The sequence below is a fragment of the Triticum aestivum genome, chromosome 5D (genome assembly GCF_018294505.1).
Source record: "Triticum aestivum cultivar Chinese Spring chromosome 5D, IWGSC CS RefSeq v2.1, whole genome shotgun sequence".
Classification (NCBI taxonomy): Eukaryota; Viridiplantae; Streptophyta; class Magnoliopsida; order Poales; family Poaceae; genus Triticum; species Triticum aestivum.
The window spans coordinates 27,359,360-27,378,135 of record NC_057808.1 but is presented as its reverse complement, the minus strand read 5'-3'; the positions used below and the strand labels follow the sequence as shown (position 1 = coordinate 27,378,135).

Genomic DNA, 18,776 nt, shown 5'->3' with positions numbered 1-18,776 from the left:
ATATTATTGTGGGCAAACCGTTTACGTTCCCGAGCTGGGCGATGTGGTAATAACCGAGGAGCATATAATGCAGGCTGAAATGCTCAAGATCACTGTTGGACAACTCCTCGATATCGAGCCCATGTCTCCGCTTAGAGAGGAGGAAATAAAACGGAAATATGTCCGGGGCCAACCTTTGGTCGAGCCCGAGGAGGTCAAGAACCTCCCAACGAGAATGTATGAATTGCATGATTGGTACATGAAAATTACCAAGATTTCCAATCGAGAGTCCCTCATGGTGCAAGTCGAGGAAGATCATTACTTCAATAAGAAAGCTCTGTCCGTTGAGTATTCAGAACTATTTCAGTTATTCAATCAAGATGCACTCGACAAATCTATCGTCAGTTGCTATTGTCTGTAAGTGATTTCTTTCTGTAATTTAAGTCTCAAGCTAGCTCTAGTGCTCATTGATTGATCATTAATTACCTGTAATTATATATCCTCACTATATATTCTTTTCTGTGGTATTATGCAGGATGAAGATGTATGAAATGAAAAAAGCTGGACGCTATGGCATTGGGTTCATTGACCCAAATACCGTTAATGAATACACATGGAAATTGGAATGGTGTAGACAAGATGTAGAAAAAAACATGCTAGAGTTCTTGAAGCGCCTCAATAGCAATGAAGATATACTACTTCCTTACAACTTCGAGTGAGTCACACTGTCTTGTACTACAAATTCTGTTTTTGCTTACTAGCTAGATGTTAATAAGTGTATAGGGTTTAGGGTTATAGTTGATTAGTGTTATGCACATGCCCGCTTAATTTATACATGCAAACGTATGCGAATGCAGCTTCCACTGGATCTTGTTAGACATTAAAGTTGGCGAAGGAAAAGTTGAAGTACTGGACTCACTACTTAAAAAAGATAGTGACTACAGAATCGTGAAGGGGATAGTCGACAGGTTATTTCAATCATTATTAACTATATCTCGGCCTATTTAGTTCGTCATTTCCTGATATGAACTATTTTTAATAACCCCTTTATTAATTTTCTTTGCCGGCGGGCAGGGCTTGGGCAAAGTACATCAAGGTGACTCCAGGAAAATGGCGACAAAAGCTATGTTGGTATCGACCCAAGGTAAGTAATTAAGTAGTACTAGCTAGCTAGCTACCATCTCTTTAATTCTTGTTTCAATACCATTAATTAATTAACATGCTTGATTAATTATTATCTGATTAAATTCTATTCTCGTAAAGGCCCTGAAGCAGGCGCCGGGGACTGAAGTGTGTGCATACTACGTTTGCGAGAACATTCGCATGATGGCGTCCGAAAGGAGCAGATCTGATAGACAGGACTGGGTACGTTTGCCAGAACACTATTCACAAATCTTACATGATTGTCGATATCTAGTCACACAACTAATACACATGCATATTGATCTCCTTCTTAACAGTTCAAAGAGGTGCGGGACCAGCTCCTACCAGAGGAGCGCATACGAGCACTTCAAGAGGAAATAGCGGGATTTTTGCTCGACCAGGTCATAGATCCCAAAGGAGAATACTATTACCCGCTACCGCCCCCATGAACCACTTGTCATCGTGCTCCGAAGGCACCAAGGCAACATGTAGGAGAAATTGTATATATATACATGTGTATGTGTGAATAATTAATGGTGGTTGTGAGACATTCGATTATATATATATATATATATATATATATATATATATATATATATATATATATATATATATATATATATGATCGGTTCTACGAGAAAATCTATTTATATATATGCATAACGTGTACAATATGTAGTATCGTAAAATACCAGCAAACAAAAAAGAATTAAATGGAAAACACAAAATTAATGGAAAAATAAAAATTAAAACCAAAACCCCCCAAACATTTAGTACCGATTGGTGCTACCAACCGGTACTAATGGTCTACCAGCACCCGGGCCTGGCTTGTGCCACGTGGTGGCACTTTAGCGCCGGTTCGTGCCGAACCGGTAGTAAACCGGGGGGGGGGGGGGGGGGGGGGGGCTTTAGTCTCCACTCTTTAGTGCCGGTTGCAGAACCGGCACTAAAGGCCCTTACGAACCGGCGCTAAAGCCCGGTTCTGCTCTAGTGAAGGTCCGTGCGAGTGTGCCCATCGCCACCCATAGGGAGGGGCGCACCGCACAAGGTAAGCTAAGAATCTCCCGGAACATTTCCGGGAGATTGTCATGACACCAACTGCCTCCCACCACGTCCCGGAAACAGCGACTGGACATTCACTGGACTGAATTATACACATTGAATCCTACTAACTTCCACTGAATTTTGTTTACTGGCAGCCTAAATGGAGAAACAAACTGATTGACTGAACATAATACTTGGGGCTATCTACATGAAAAAACATCAATTACCTAGGTGATAATGACACATTCAGCAGAAGCAACCTGAGAAAAAAAAATCAAATGCCCTGTTGCTGAACATAGCTAGTATATTCAATGACTGAGACCCAAAAATTGTACCTGCAAGATCTACTATCCCTCGTGCTAATGAAGGGCACATACACTGCACAAAATTGACACTGAACTAACAAATTACGGCCCAATAAAACACATGCTGCTACAGTCGCCCCTGAGCTGAATTGATGAGCAATAACTCATTTTCCATCACTGACAAAAGATTTCTCATGTAAAAATTGAAACAAATCATTCATATGCTACTCTGGAGTGGGGTAGCCAAATACCTATGCTACCTTATAAAACTCCTTACCTTGATATCTGAAATGAGCTGGTGAAAAAGAAAATAAGAGGAAACTTAGTTGTGTAGATAAAAAGGCATGTCTGGAATTTCATTCTATTTGAAAAGGTATATAGACTGAAACAATTTGAAACACAAGTCTTTGTATCATAAGCATGATTTGCAGCCAAGAAATAGCGGCTTCGGCGCAACTTGTGCTCACTCAAGGAGGACGTCACTGCCACAGGTGATCCGCGACAAGAAGCCTAAGTACCTACTCATAAAGAAAAATAACTTGTTATTTGATGCAGTAAGCATAACAACCTGCACACCAACAGAAAGGTCCTCTCGGAGATCCTGCTTCCACCATGCTAACAAGAGCACGACGATTTGTACATCACATACGAAGAGAAAGACAGGGGTACCAGAGCAGTTTGTATCAATTTTCTTGCCCTGGTCGTCGTCTTGTTCTCAGCTTGCCATTCTTTGCACGGACATCTTCTACCTGCATTATCAAAACGATGTCCAGAACGAATCAATGAGTATGCCTCTCGACAAAATATAATAATCAGGCCAAAGAATAATAAAATTCCCAGTTACTCAGTTCACATATGAAACTATGCTTTCTTATAACTTCTACATGGAGTTATCAGACGAAATTGATGAGAACCTGTCATAGGAAATACTCCCTCCATTCCTTGATATAGGGTGTATAGTTTTTTGTGAAAAAGTTCATATTATAAGGTGTATCCCTTTAGTTGACACTTTTACCCCTCCATAAGCTACAGCCCACGCATGACCTTCCTAGAAAAAAAGATGGCAAATCCCCATCTCGTATATGCATGATGTGCTGTAGGTTTGTTTGGAAAGAGAAGATTACATCGTACTACTGTCCTTTTATTCATTCGCTCGTGTGAACCAATCTGGCCGCCTCTCTTTGCTCGTTCACATGGAGAATCAGCACCACACTAACTCCTATCCTTCGGCCACCTCGCATCCCATGCAGCCGGCGACCTCCATGAAACCGTCCACCTTGCGTCCCATGCACCCGGCGACTTCCCTTCTGGACGAGGAGGATACCAAGCCAGCGGACTGCGTTCCCATGGATGGGGAGAAGGTGAAGCCATTGGGGAAAGATGAGATGAAGCCGGCGGCCATGCCATGTTTCAAGTGTCATCAAGTTGCTGGAACAATGAAGGTCCCAGAAATTACTTGGCTGACAAACATGGGTGCGTATGTATGTTCCGGCTGCGGCGAGACTCGAGTTTTGTTCGAGCCGCTGTCAAACGAATCTTCACCGAGTAGCTCCGAGAATAAATGTAGTGACGATGAAGAGCATGGAAGCGATTCGGACGCGGGATTAAAAATTAGGGAGTTTGTGAAAATGAAGTACACGTCCGCGGACATATTAAAAATTACGTACCTACAGTTGGACGATCAACAGGCCACCTTGTCACCGGATTAGGGCCACGCCTTGACCCCGCAAGTCCAAGCCGGCGTCCACCGCGTGCATGGTCGCCGCTGCCGCGTGCATGCCCGTCATCCTCCCTGCCGCCTCCCTCACCATTTCCCCCCACCATTGCTTGGTTCACGACTGAACGTACACGCTGACCAAGTCCTGATCCGCTAGCGCCTCCTCGTCCAAGTCCCACGTCCCGACCCCTTACTCCACCTGCCAGGCCAAGCCTTCCTCCCCGACGCCGGTGGGAACTCTCTGCCACGTCTTCATCTATGATGACACCACAACACAATCAGCTAGGGATGGACAGAACGTATGCAAGAATGAATGAACCAAACTGGACATACCTTGGTCGGGTACGACCCACTCGTAGTCGTAGTTCAAATCGGCCGCATCCTCCTCCGCCTCGTTGCCAAGGCCATACCAGTTGATCCACTCGTAGCGGCGAGCAGCCATTGGAGATGACGAGCAGGAGAGAGAGATGGCAAGTGGGGGATAGGGAAGGCGATCGGGAGAGAGAATGATGAGATGGCGAGGTGGGGAGGGGAGGGGAGGATTTATAGCCCCATCTTCTTCAATTTGAAAACGAAATTTTTTACATAGTGGCGCCATTGTCATTCCCTCCAGTGCTGAAATTTTTCCATGAACAGACTTCAGAAATTTTGAATTTGGCCGAGGCTTTTGCCTTTATGCAGCGCGGGAGAGAGTAAAGAAGCTGCGCGCGCCATGTCGCTCGCGGGAAAATGCGCGGGGACGAGGGAGAGGTAGCGATCAGGGGAGAATAAAGTCAGAGAGGATATTGTGGGATTTTGTTATTCTAAATAAGGAAGTAAACTGCCTGGGATAGAGAGGATCATGATTTTCCTATTTTTCTCTCTAGTCTCACGTGTTTCCACCAGGGGCTTTTACGTCCAAAACCAACGAAATCTCCTCTCCCAGCCCGTGCGTTAATATTCGTGCTAGAAAACTATACACCCTATATCAAGGAACGGAGGGAGTACAGTACAAAAGAACAGTGGTACATATAATAAACATATATCCCTCAATGTAACTGAAAACAGCAGCAATTTACATTCATGCTTGCCCTAGAATAATTAAATCCTTTTCTTGCTTTTTAACTGTCTTGCATACAACAGCAAGCAATCACAGAGATCGGAGATGGCAAGTCAGTTAACTGAACGAATGAACACTAACAAAGGGGAAGAGTTGGAACAGATCCATCTCATAGGAGCAGCTGCTCATCAGCTCCAAACAACAACACCGCGGGTCCAAAACAGCAGCTTGCAAATGTTCTAGTGACCATCACAAGTTCACAACTGACAAATCACCACAAAACAAGCATAGCAAAGTTCTTATTTCTCTGACTTCTCCCAGGAGTCATAAAAAGACACAACCACACACACACACATCAGTCACAAGGCATGATAAATTTGCAGAGTCCCACACGCGATACAACAAACACGTCCATGAAGCTTAAACACTTGATAAATGATAACTTGACAGCACGATACATCACGCGACCTCCTGAATCATCAGTCATTTGATGCCAGAATTTGTAATTGTGTTGTCGAAACCAGCCTCTTCCTACTCCTGCTCATAGTCCTAAGCAATGCAATCGGCCCTCCAGCTCGCCTACATGCACCTAGGCGAGCATCTTATTAAGCCTTCTTGAAGCCGGCCTACTTATTTAACAACAGTTTCATCATTGTAAGATTGGGTGTAATCCACACAGGAGCAGGCCAGTTGGACCAAAGCTGAGGAAACACAAGGCTTTCCCAGCTATTATTCTCCAAGCGAAGTAGTCCTATATCGCGACGATTACCCTTTTGCCCAGTTATGTACTCATTATCGTCAGTGAAGTAGACACGATTTTCCTTGAGAGCAGGGCATTCTTTAGTGCTGAGACAGAGTGACTGGTTATGACCAAGAAACAGCGCATGGTCGTGCAGGCAATCAATTTCCACAAGCTTCTTGGCAGCAACATCAACCTCATGTATTTTAATTCCCATGGTGTGCAGTGTAAGTGATGAAGTATCATCAGGATTACCACTATACACTTTCAATCTCCAAATAAGCAGCAAACCACCCCATGGAGCTTGAAGAATGTATGCTCCCTGAATCTCTAAATCGTCATCATCCACACCCATGATAATGTTCATTGTAACAGCAGGCCCACTAAGATCAAAGGTGTGGATTTCTCCCATTAGAGTCACTGCATACAGTAGCCCATCCTTGTAGGTGCAGTCAAAATAATCAGTGTGAGGTGGCAGCCAGGTCCACTTATCGTCCCCTACCCTTGCAAAGGATAGCTGACCAAACGGCATGTGGATGAGCACCACTACGTAGCTCCCTGTGGGTGTATCATAAAACAAAAGAGCCTTCTGGTGGAAGACTTCCCGCAGGGCAGCTGGAGCAATTATCTTTGGAGGGCAGATAACTTGCTTTGCCGTGTGCCATGAGTATGCATACTTGTGGACTGCACCCGAGTCATCACAGATGGGCTTCACGTGCTGCATCGTGGTCACTGAAGGGAGAGCAATCTGTTGACCAGTGATCGGATTGACAAGGTGCATTTCAGATCTCTCGTCGACGGTGACCAGCAAGCCAAGAGAGGACCCAATCAGAAACCTACTGTGGAGAGGCGGCTCCAGGAGAGTTAGCCTGTAAACCCTCTTCTCCACAAGGCTGTAGAGACAGGCAACATTCTCGCTGGAAGATTCAGAGCAGTAGAGCAGGCACGGCGTCTGGGGCTGCTTGTGTGTGCCAAGTTTGCGCAGGGCGGTGTAGGCAGAGCGCCAAAAGGTGCAGACAGCACCAGCACGTACGAGGTCAGGGATCTCAAGGGTGGCAAAGACACGCATCATGATGTCCTCTGGTAGCTCCAGGAGTGTAGTGCCTAGCGTAGCCTCAGTCGGTGATGGTCTGGAGAGTACATGATCCCATTCACTGAGCCAACGGTCATTCGATGGCAGTTTCATCACCGTAAGGCTGGGTGTAAGCCACACTGGAGAAGGCCAGTTGGACCAAAGCAGAGGAGACACAAGGTCCACCTCGCTATTATTGCCCAAGCCAACTACTCCAATATCACGAGGACTACTCTTACGGTTTTTATTGTACTCATCATCGTCAGTAAAGTAGGCATGATTTCCCTTGAGAGCAGGGTAATCTTTGGCACTCAGACAAAGTGGATCGTTGTGCCCAAGAAACAGCACATGGTCAGGCAAGCAATCGATTTCCACAAGCCTCTCTGTGCCATCAACTCTGTGTAATTTGATTTCCGTAGTATGTGGAACATATATTTCAGGGTCACCATCTTCAGCAGGATGCTCAAACTCTTTAAATCTTGAAACGAGCAGCAGACCACCCCATGGGGCCTCAACAATGTATATGGCATCGGGATAAAAATCCACGTCAACCCCCCTAATAATCTTCATTGTAACATCAGGACCACTAAGATCGAAGGCATGGATTTCTCCCTTTATATCCACTGCGTACAACAACCCATCCTTGTAGGTGCAGTCCTGATAGTGATGGTGTGGTGGCAGCAAGGTCCACTTATCATCCCCTACTCTTGCAAACGAGAGGTGATTGAATGGCTCGTGGATGAGCGACACGATGTAGCTTCCTGTGGATGTATCATGAAACACAAACGCCTTGATCTGGAGTTGTTCTCGCAGGTTACAGCGAGCGACGATCGATGGCGCGAAGAAAGCTCGTCCTGCAAAACGACTTGGGTATTCGTACTCTTGGACAGCACCCAAGTCATCAAAGATGGGCTTCACGTACTCCATGGTGGTCACCGAAGGGAGAGCAATCTGTTGACCAGTGATGGGATTGACGAGGTGCATTTCAGATATATCATCGACGGTGATCACGAAGCCGAGCGAGGACCCAATCAGAAACCGGCGGCGGAGAGGTGGCTCCGGCAGGGTCAACCTGTAAACCCTCTTCTCCACGAGGCTGTAGAGGCACGCAACATTGTCACCAGCAGATTCAGAGGTGTAGAGCAGGCACGGCGTCTGGGCCTGCTTGTGCTTGCCGAGGCTGCGCAGGGCGGTGTAGGCGGAGTGCCACGAGGCACAGACGGAAGCAGCGCGTACAAGGTCAGGGATCTCAAGGGTGCCGAAGACGGTCATCAGGAGTTCCTCCGGTAGCTCCGGCGGTGTGCCCACCGTAGCCTCTGTCGGTGCTGTATTCTTCAGTGAACTGCGAGAAAGAAAGACCTAGCCGCTTAGGTGAAAATTACTATTAAATACGTGAGGGTGAGGGGAGAAAGGAAGAGGAACTCACCGGAGGCTGCCGACGCGAGAAGTATGGCTGGGCCTTGGGGAGGAGGAGCCCTGCCGCGGAGCGCCGCCGGCGCGTCCCACGAGCGGCGTGTCCAGCGGCGGCGATTTGACCCGTCCACGCTCCTGGCCGGCGAAGGGAGGCGGTGGTGATGCGGGAGCCATCTGAAGCCTTCGCGCTGTCTACCCTGCGGCGGCGGGAGCCTGGAGATGGCGGCGGCGGCGGCGGCGAGAGCCTGGAACGGGAGGGGCGGGCTGGAGATTTGGGGGTCGGAGAACAGTTCTGCTGGTTTTTATTTTTCACTTGTCAAAATAGTATGATTTGTAGTGTACTTCTACTTCTATCCCTATTAACGATTACTATTTCAAATTACTGCATAAATGATTTCGATCCATATCTTAGTTTTTGTAACCAAAGAAATAAGTCTCGATGCATTGATAAACAGAAATGATAAATCTCGAACATTCCGGATTTGATCATCACAAATCTGCCCAAAATGATAACTACCACACATGTGGCACGAAGTAACACCGTCGCGTTTTTATAACTAAAATTGCCATTAAAAAATTAAAAACTAAACTTAACTAAAGTTGCCACCCTCGGGTAAATAAAATTGCCATGAAAAAACGTCAGAGCGGAATTGCTTCGTGCCACACACGTGGCACTTACTCAAATCTAACGTTTTTATGGCATTTTTGGTGATGCGAGGATTAGGGGTGAATCTGCCTTTGTGAGCTTTCGGCCCTTTTATACTAGGCTTGGCATGTACTGCGTTGCCCCTACTCAGCCCGAAGTATTTGCCCCACTCCTCTTTTCCTCTAATATATTTCAAGCTCATGTATAAGGAATATAGATAGTTAGGGCATCTCCAACGGCAACCCGCAAATGTCCTCCCGCATCCGTTCGCGGACAATGGGGGAGGGGGGCAGTCTGCGGACATGGATGCGGAAGAACATCATCCAACCTTAGCCACATACATTGCAAAATCCATTTGAACAAACCAGATGAAATTCAGTCAAACCAGACGGATTTCATTCAAGATCTAATATAATTTACATAAAGCGGACGATATTCCGACCATTTTACTAAAATCTATTAAAAAACACTAAACCCTATATCAGACGACCACCTCGTAAGCGTGGCCACCCTGTCCTGCCGCACCGCCATCGGCGTCCATGCCGTCGTCATCCCTCCAGCGACGCAAGGATGGCGGAGGTCCGCGGCAACCCTATCCAGCGGTTGCCTGACGCTCGCGGAGGAGCCGCTCCACCTCCTGCTGCGCGGTGCGAAGTGCCGCCCTGGCCACTGTTGAAGGTGCTGGTGGCGCCCTGGCGGCGGCTTTGCCCCTGGCGGAGTTAGCGGAGCAGTCTCTAAGCAACCGCTCCTCGCCGGTCTTGGTGAGCTCGCCGTCAAGGCGGCAGCACCTGGTGACTGTCTCGGCGGTGGAGACGGAGCGGTCTAGCGCCCACGCCGCGTTGAGGTCCGGGTCGTTGCAGACCCATTCCGGCACCACATCCTTCTTGGCAAACACGAAACGGCGACCGGCATACTGCGTCGGTCGTACCTCGCCTGCTGTCGCGCCACGCGCTCGCCCTCGGATACCATGGCCCGAGAGCCGGAGACACCGCTGAAACCACCACCACCGAGGTAGTGAAGGATGCGGCCACGCGCCTTGGCGATCACGGGCGGCAGCTCCTACTTCGTCTTCCGGCCGGCGGTGCCATCGTGGGGACGACGAGGGCCCATCGATCCGCGCCTAGCGACTGTGCGGCGGGGCCGATGTCGGCTCGTCCTTCACGCGGAGGATGCCTTGGGGGGATGCCGGCTCCTGCTTCACGCGGCCCCCGATATGGAGGTCGCGGTTGTGTGGCGGGGACACCAACTCGTCCTTCACTTGCCGGAGTGGGGATGCGGGCTCCCGCTTAACGCAGACCCGCGGCGGGGACGGTGGCTCCTCCTTCACGCGCGCCGGCGACGGCGGATCCTCCTTCACGCGCGCCGGCGACGGTGGAGCCGGACCCATCTGACGGAGTGAATGCTCCGTCATGATCTTCATCCGACGGACGAATTATACGTCCGTCAGAGCCGCCTCCGAGAGGAGACAGGGCCGCTGCTGCGGCTGGTCCTCCTCATCGCCGGAGGAGATGACTATCTCCTCCTTGCCGGAGGAGCCCGACGCCGTGGATGCAGATGGTCCAGGTGAGTGAGGGCGACGACGCCATGATCTGCCTAATGATGAACTGCCACCGTGGCCGCCGGCTGGCGTAGAGAACCAGGACTTCGGCATCCCTGCTGGGCTCGGAGAGGAGGAAGGGGGAGGAGAGGAGGAACGGCTCGGCAAGGGGGAGGAGGACGCTCAGGATGATGCGGTTCTAGACGGCGCCGGAGCACAGCTTAAATAATCGCTCCCGGGCCAGGCGGAGGGGCGGTCGGCCTGCTTCAACGCGGCGCGGCGGCTGGAGTTGGTTTTGCGGGACGCGGCGTCTGCATTGAAACGGCGGTGAACCCTTAGACGACGTAGTTAACGGACGTTTCCGCCGCGTCGTCGCCTGTTTTCACACGTGGGTGATTTGCCATGTCAAAACACGATCAAATTTTTGTTCAGTGTTTTTTGTCACTGTCAAATTTTCGCTTCGGTGCAAAGTGTCACGTTTTATAAAGCAGTGATTTTCCGCTAGTTGTGACACGAAAGTGATGGTTCTATGCAGTTTGACATGGGTCCTTATTTGCTTGGTAGAAGATGAAATTTTAGATAATACTCCTAATGAAGTGATAGTTAAGCGCTTCCCCGTGAAATATTGACGTGGGATGAAATGGAAGGAGGTAATGTGCGGAAGCAATGTGATCAAGCTTTTTTTTTATCTATCAAACATTGTCTCTATATTTAAACCAGGGACGTACCCCAAAAAGGGAAAATATATTGATACTGCCTTAAGTGGTTACTTTACTTTTACTTTGGCAATGAACTTTTCATAATTATAAGAGTGATGGCATTACCCCGCCAAAAAGAAAAATAAGTGTGATGGCATTATCTTATGAGGAAATATATAACTTTGCTTCGTACACACTATATGTATACTTGTGTGGTTGGTTTTCTAAATGATCTAGCCATTAGTAAGTATAGATGTCTCTGAAAAAAAAAGGTTTACATCTTCGCCCCCTCTCGTATTTCATCCTGGCTCCGCCCCTGACGAGGATGGCAAGTTTAGCTAACATGCACAGCATTTTTCTGGCAAAAAATCCACTGAGCACGGATTTGCCACCGTCTAGAAGGAAGCAGAACAATAGTATGTTACAAGTTACTACCACCAGTCTTTTTGCATCTATCTGTACCACACAAAGCAAAAGAAGAATCAAAGAAGAATGAGAAAGAAAAAGCTGACAAAGTGCATCGGCAATGTGCAAGCAAGGAACCATCATTAGCCATGCTTTGGGGAGAGAAAGCAAAGCAATGTACTCCATACGAAGCTCTCAGCAGCAGAGCACCATTGCTCATTACACACCGTCTGTCTTTCTATCTGCCTTAGCATTCTCTGCTTTGCTACCGGCCCCGGCGTGAGTGAAATTATCTTCGATTTCGAGCAAGGGGATCAGGTGACACCACATCTCCTCATCCGACATATTGCTATGCAAATGCATCTGTAGACATGCTAATATAATGAAGATGCTTCCATTCTGTTTTGTTTTTGCGTTGTGAGATCAGAGAAACTTCTGCATGGAGGGAGCGGTGGGTTAGATATATATGCCCAACCCTCATGGTTTCCTTCTTCTTCTGATGCTGCTGCTGCTGCTGGTGGTGGTGGTGGTGAATGGTGATACAAGTTACTACACATGGTTTCTTTGGATATCAAGGTCAAAATGGACGATTACCCAATACATCTGGTTAGTACCTCTCTTCATCCTACCCTCGTGTCAACACAGGAGTTGTTGTTTTACAACATACTAGTGCTTGTTGTTCAAAACTGAATAGAACTGATTCATAATCTGCTACCTCCTACTATATTTGTTTTTTTTTTCTTTCCAAACTACACAGAACACACACTCTAGCAACCCACGATATATTATTGATTGTGTGCACCTGCCAGATCACCCAAAAGCTCAAGCTCATGGGGAAACACAGGCAATGCACTTATACTTCAACGGATACGAAACTAGGGTCCACAAACTAGTCATTTGTGCTTATTATCTAATGAAAAAGGTATCTTGTGTACTTATAGGTTATTTTCGTTGGTCCTATATTTAAACTTCCGGATCGGATGCTTTACTTGACTGGCCTTATACATTGATATTGCATCATTCATCGTCCGCGTTTAGTCAAGTCAAAAGTTGTAGCTATTGAAACTATCTTACCCATATATGTACCACAAAGTCATATCTAACAACTTCTCATTACTACAGCTGATACACGGTTTTGAGGATGCCCCCAGAAAGCTGATTGATCATCTCTCAGAGTCATATGATAATCAGGCAGCTAAATCATTCTTCTTGGCTGGCTGGTACAGTGAAGGTGTAGGAGCCTCTGCTGTTCTTAAGGCACAGCCAAACTCCTGAAATCGAGAAGAAGTGATCCTGACACAAGAAAGCATTTTGGCAAAATTATCCATGTAGACTGCTCTCTATGGAAAAGTAGAAGATCCTTGCAGAGGGCAATCGTGGAGGAGTTAAATCTTGGCCATTTACTGCCCATGTTTGATAAGGAGGATGAGGATGATGATTTTAGAGGGATAAAGATCGGCTCTAGACTAGAGATACCACGCATCGGAAGTGAGATCAACGCGTCTCTAAGAAATGAAAGATTTCTGATGATTTTTCATTATGGGGGAGAAGAAGTCATTGATCTAGCAGAGTATGGCATTCCTAATCCTGAATTTGGGACATATGCTTTAGGGCAACTGCTATGGAGTGGTTATGGAAGATTTCAACTCTCAGAGAGAAAAGACAAGTTAAAGTAAGTTCTGCATTTTTTTTCCAAAAAGGGGACTCCCCGGCCTCTGCATCAGAATGATGCATACGGCCACATTTAATAAATAAGAAAACAAGGTTCAACAAGGTCTTAAAGTCTCAAAAGTAAAAAAAGAGGAATGCTCACAAAGAGCCAAAAAGCTAGAAACAAACTAGCCACAAAAAGCCACAACCGGCTGGCATAAGAGAGATAGGTAAACTAATTGCCTATCCTATTACATGACCTCCATCCAAACCGGTTGAATATATCCCGTGCTACCATCTCCCAGCGGATAGATCTACTCCCTCCGTCCCAAAATTCTTGTCTTAGATTTGTCTAGATATGGATGTATCTAATACTAAAATGTGACTTGATACATCCGTATTTAGACAAATCTAAGACAAGAATTTTGAGACGGAGGGAGTAGTAACCAAACGCTCCCTGGCCTCCGTCGGAGTGACACTAGTAGAAAAAGAGGCTTCCATACGCCCCCATTAGTCCCCAAAATAATCGAACCGCGACTAAAGGGGTCTTTAGTCGCGGTTCGGGAGGAGGCCTGCGACCAACTATCTGGGCCCAGCGCGCGCTGGCGGACGGGAGGGGCTTTAGTCCCGGTTGGCCTGGCCAACCGGGACTAAAGGTCCTCATGCTGGCCCGAAGGCTTTTAGTCGCGGTTGGCCAGGCCAACCGGGACTAAAGGTTAGACCTTTAGTCCCGGTTGGTCTGGCCAACCGCGACTAATGGCCCGAACCTTTAGTCGCGGTTGGCTAGACCAACCGGGACTAAAGGTTAGACCTTTAGTCCCGGTTGGTCTGGCCAACCGCGACTAAAGGGATTTGAGGCCTCATTTTCAAACTCTACCCCCCGATCGCCTTTTCAGTTTTAGAAAAAACAAAAGAAAATGATGGAAATGTCAAAAAAATAAAATAAAATAAGTTTCCCATGTGATATGTGGTCTAGTTGTTGGGAAAATTAACAAATATGAATTTCGACTTTATTTGCAAAATCTCTCTGGAAATTCTTAAAATGGGCATAACTTTTGCATACGAACTCGGATGAAAAAGTTTTTTATATGAAAAATCATCTACTCGAAAAGTTACATTCGAATTTAACCGGGGGGACCCCGTTAAACATTTTCAAAATCCTCAAAAACCTAACAGAAAAAAAGATACGGGGCTTTTAAGATCTGGAGAGGCAAAAAAATTCAAAAAAATTCAAATTGTGGTCAAACTATGGTCAAACAATGGTCAAACTAATTATTCTAGAATATTAGTGTTACTAAATAATTATTTCATTTTTTTTAAATTTTGGTCAAATCTGGTCAAACTGTGGTCAAACTGTGGTCAAACTAATTATTCCAGAAATATTAGTGTTACTAAATAATTATTGTTTTTTAAAACAATAGCTTCAAACTCAAACAGTGAAATGTGTCACTTCATGCTCAAGCTAAATTCCTGAGGGTTAATAGAATTGACATCCTACTATTGTCAGGAAAACAACAAGTGCAGACTTGGAAACGAGGGAGAATAGAACCCGGAAGTTAAGCGTGCTCAGGCTGGAGTAGTGAGAGGATGGGTGACCGTCCGGGAAGTTAGATGATTTGGAATGATGAGGGGTGATTAGAGATTAGAGGATAAATTGAGCAGTGATGAGGGGTGGTGATTAGAGATTAGAGGTTAAAATAATTCAGAAATTTGAAAATAAAAAAAATAAAAAAATTCGCAAAAAACCTGCTGAGGAGGCCTTTAGTCCCGGTTAGCCACGAGAAACGGGACTAATGGACGGGCCTTTAGTCCCGGTCAGCCACAAGAACCGGGACTAAAGCCTTTAGTCGCGGTTCGTAAGAGGCGCGACTAAAGGGGGGGGGGTTCTTTAGTCGCGCATATTTAGTCCCGGTTGCACAGCCGGGACTAAAGGCCTTTGCGAACCGAGACTAAAGGCCTTTTTTCTACCAGTGTGAGTAGCGACCACATACGGATCAACGCAGTGGATCGGAAGATAACCTGCAAAAAATGAATATTTGTTGTTCTGTTAAAAACCAAATCATTTCTGCAGTTCCATACTGCCCACAATTAAGCTCATACTCCTACTCCAATATGTCTCGCTAGTTCGGACTCTATCCCGTTAAGCCGCGTTCCAAATAACGTGCTGACAGAACTCGGAGGAGTAATATTAAATGCAATGTGGACCGTACGCTATAAAACTTTGGCCAACGGGCAATCAAGAAAAATGTGTTTGATAGTTTCATCCCGATCACAGAAACTACACCTAGTAGGTCATGTCCAATTACGCTTTGCCAAGTTGTCTTTGGTTAATATTACTTGTTTATGTACAAACCACATAAACACTTTAATTTTCAAAGACACTTTGACATTCCAAACATGTTTGGATCTGGGAATAGAGCTTGAATTGATAACATCAATATACATTGATTTAACTGTAAACTCTCCAGACCTAGTAAGCTTCCAGCGTAATTTATCGGGCTGTTGAGACAATTGAACCTCCATCAGTCTGCTCACTAGATGAAGCCACTGTTCCCAATGATTGCCGACTAGCGTTCTCCTAAACTGAATATTAAGGGGAATGGATTGAAGTACCGTTGCAACAAAGACATCACGTCGTTGAACAATACCATACTGAGATGGATATTGAATCGCAAGGGGGTCTCTCCTAGCCAAGTATCCTCCCAGAATCGTGTGCTAGCACCGTTGCCATAATAAAATTTATCCTATTAAAGAAGGCTACTTTGACTCTCATAAGACCTTTCCAAAAAGGTGAGTCAGTCGGCCTCGCAATCACCTGGGACAAAGTTTTGGAGTGAAGATACTTGCTATGGAGAATTTGCGCCCAAGTGGCATCAGTCTCGACTGATAACTTCGACAGCCACTTGCTGAGAAGACATCTGTTCTTGACCTCAAGGTTCTCAATGCCAAGACCCCCTTGGTCCTTCGGTCGACATATAATATCCCACTTGGCGAGTCTGTATTTTCTTTTGAGTTCATCGCTCTGCCAAAAGAAGCGAGATCGATAAAAGTCCAGTCTTTTCCTTACTCCAACTGGGACTTCGAAGAACGACAAGAGAAACATAGGCATACTCCCTAGCCGCCGGAGGCGCGGCATTCCTAGCCGCCGGAGAAGAGAGGGGAGTCGAGGCCATCCGTCCCGGACTCCCTCCCCTAGGCCTGGACACCAGCAGTGGCTCCGTCGCCGCAAGAGGAGAAGAAGGGGCCGAGGCCACCTGTCCCGGGCCCCCTCCCCGCGGTACCGCCGTCGCCGCGATAGGAGAAGAGGAAGCCGAGGCCACCTGCCCCATACTCCCTCCACTCAGCACCGCCGTCGCCGCGAGAGGAGGAGAGGAAGCCGAGGCCACCTGCCCTAGGCTCCCTCCACTTGGCACTGCTGTCGCCGCGAGAGGAGAGGTGGGAGCGGAAACCACCTGGTCCGGACTCCCTCCCCTAATCCTCGTCGCCAGGTGCGGCATCGTCGCCGCAAGAGGAGAAGTGGGAGCCGAGGCCACCTGCCCCGGGCCCCACCCCCTAGGTACCCCGGCACCGCAAGGGGAGAGAAGGAAACCGAGGCCGCCTGCCCCAAGCTCCCTCCCCTCAGCACCGACATTGCCGCTCGAGGAGAAGAAGGGGCCGAAGCCACCTGGCCCGAGCCCCCTCCTCTAGGCGCAGCCGTCAACACTAGCTCCGTCGGCGTCCGGGGAGAGGAAAGAACCGAAGCCATCTACCTTGGACTCCCTCCCCCAGTCACCGTTGCCATCATCGACTCCGTCACCTGAGGTACGTCAACTATCAGAGAAGGAGAAAGAGGGGCCGCCTGCCCAATACCAGAATAATCACCTCCGGTTCCCCAAGCACGTGACTCTCATCAACATCAAAATCCAGTGCAGGCGGCGCGCGCTCCCACACATCGTCGGACCCCAGCCTCTCACTCCAGAGTCGGGAAGGAGCGGAAGCTGGCTGAAAAGACCCAAATCTCAAGGTGTTCATAGGCACCGTAGAAGATGGTACCGCCCCGTTTCCGGGCGTCTGAGGAACGGGCGCCGACCCGTTAGTCACCTCGCGTCCAGCCTCGCCCACGGGTGCCTCCTTAGCACCCTGGTCGTCATCACCCTCGTGCATGTCAATATCAGGTCCATTAATGGCCTCAGCGAAGAGATCAGCATCCTCAAACTCAATCTCAAGATCAAAAATCTGGCCCTATAAGTCCACTTAACCACATCAGGCACAAACTCAATATCCAGAAGGCTCACCAGTAATCGGGCCACTCCGTGGGCTCGTGTGAAGGCCATATCCACTTTCTCGGGTTTCCCGGCCAGGATTCCAAAGCTAGCAACGACTCGAGCATCCTGCATCGGCTTCGAGGGAGCCCCGGAGAAACTGTAACACCCACGATGCGGCTATATCTCCCACGTGTCGAGGCACGACTTAGAGGCATAACCGCATTGTAGGTTTTGTCGCAAGAAGGGTCATCTTCACACAATCTCATGTAATGAACAAGAATGGGATAAAGAGAGTTGGCTTACAATCGCCACATCACACAATACATAAATAAATCATACATCAATCAGATACACACATAGGTCCGACTACGGAACCAAAGAAAAGAAGACAACCCCAAATGCTAGATCCCGATCGTCCCAACTGGGCTCCACTACTGATCAACAGGAAACGAAACATAGTACAACGAACCAAGATCTTCATCGAGCTCCCACTTGAGCTCAGTTGCGTCACCTGCACTGGTATCATCGGCACCTGCAACTGTTTTGGAAAGTATCTGGTGAGTCACGAGGACTCAGCAATCTCACACCCGCGAGATCAAGACTATTTAAGCTTATGGAAAGGAAAGGGTAGTGAGGTGGAGCTGCAGCAAGCACTAGCATATATGGTGGCTAACATACGCAAATAAGAGCGAGAAGAGGAGCAACGGAACGGTCGTCAACTAGTAATGATCAAGAAGTGATCCTGAACTCCTACTTACGTCAAACATAACCCAAAACCGTGTTCACTTCCCGGACTCCGCCGAAAAGAGACCATCACGGCTACACACGCGGTTGATGTATTTTAATTAAGTCAAGTGTCAAGTACTCTACAACCGGACGTTAACAAATTCCCATCTGCCTCATAACCGCGGGCACGGCTTTCGAAAGATAATACCCTGCAGGGGTGTCCCAACTTAGCACATTATAAGCTCTCACGGTCAACGAAGGATATTCCTTCTCCTAGGAAGACCTGATCAGTCTCGGAATCCCTGTTTACAAGACATTTCGACAATGGTAAAACAAGACCAGCAAGACCACCCGCTATGCCGACAAATCCCGATAGGAGCTGCACATATCTCGTTCTCAGGGCACACCGGATAAGCTAA

General features: G+C 47.5%; 1 protein-coding gene and 1 long non-coding RNA gene across 2 annotated transcripts; one reads left to right on the top strand and one right to left on the bottom strand.

Moving 5' to 3' along the window:
• Window positions 1–5,197: 5,197 nt before the first annotated feature.
• On the bottom strand, window positions 5,198–8,775 carry LOC123119198 (uncharacterized). The gene is made up of 2 exons (XM_044538913.1): window positions 8,465–8,775; window positions 5,198–8,380 (listed from the first exon to the last, which is right to left on the bottom strand). Exons 1-2 carry the CDS (start codon window positions 8,623–8,625, stop codon window positions 5,854–5,856), a joined length of 2,688 nt encoding a protein of 895 aa, XP_044394848.1. The 5' UTR covers window positions 8,626–8,775; the 3' UTR covers window positions 5,198–5,853.
• Window positions 8,776–11,924: 3,149 nt separating this feature from the next.
• Window positions 11,925–13,431, top strand: LOC123124163 (uncharacterized). Its single transcript, XR_006461002.1, has 3 exons — window positions 11,925–12,055; window positions 12,165–12,343; window positions 12,860–13,431. It is a non-coding gene; the product is annotated as an uncharacterized lncRNA (long non-coding RNA).
• Window positions 13,432–18,776: the final 5,345 nt, after the last annotated feature.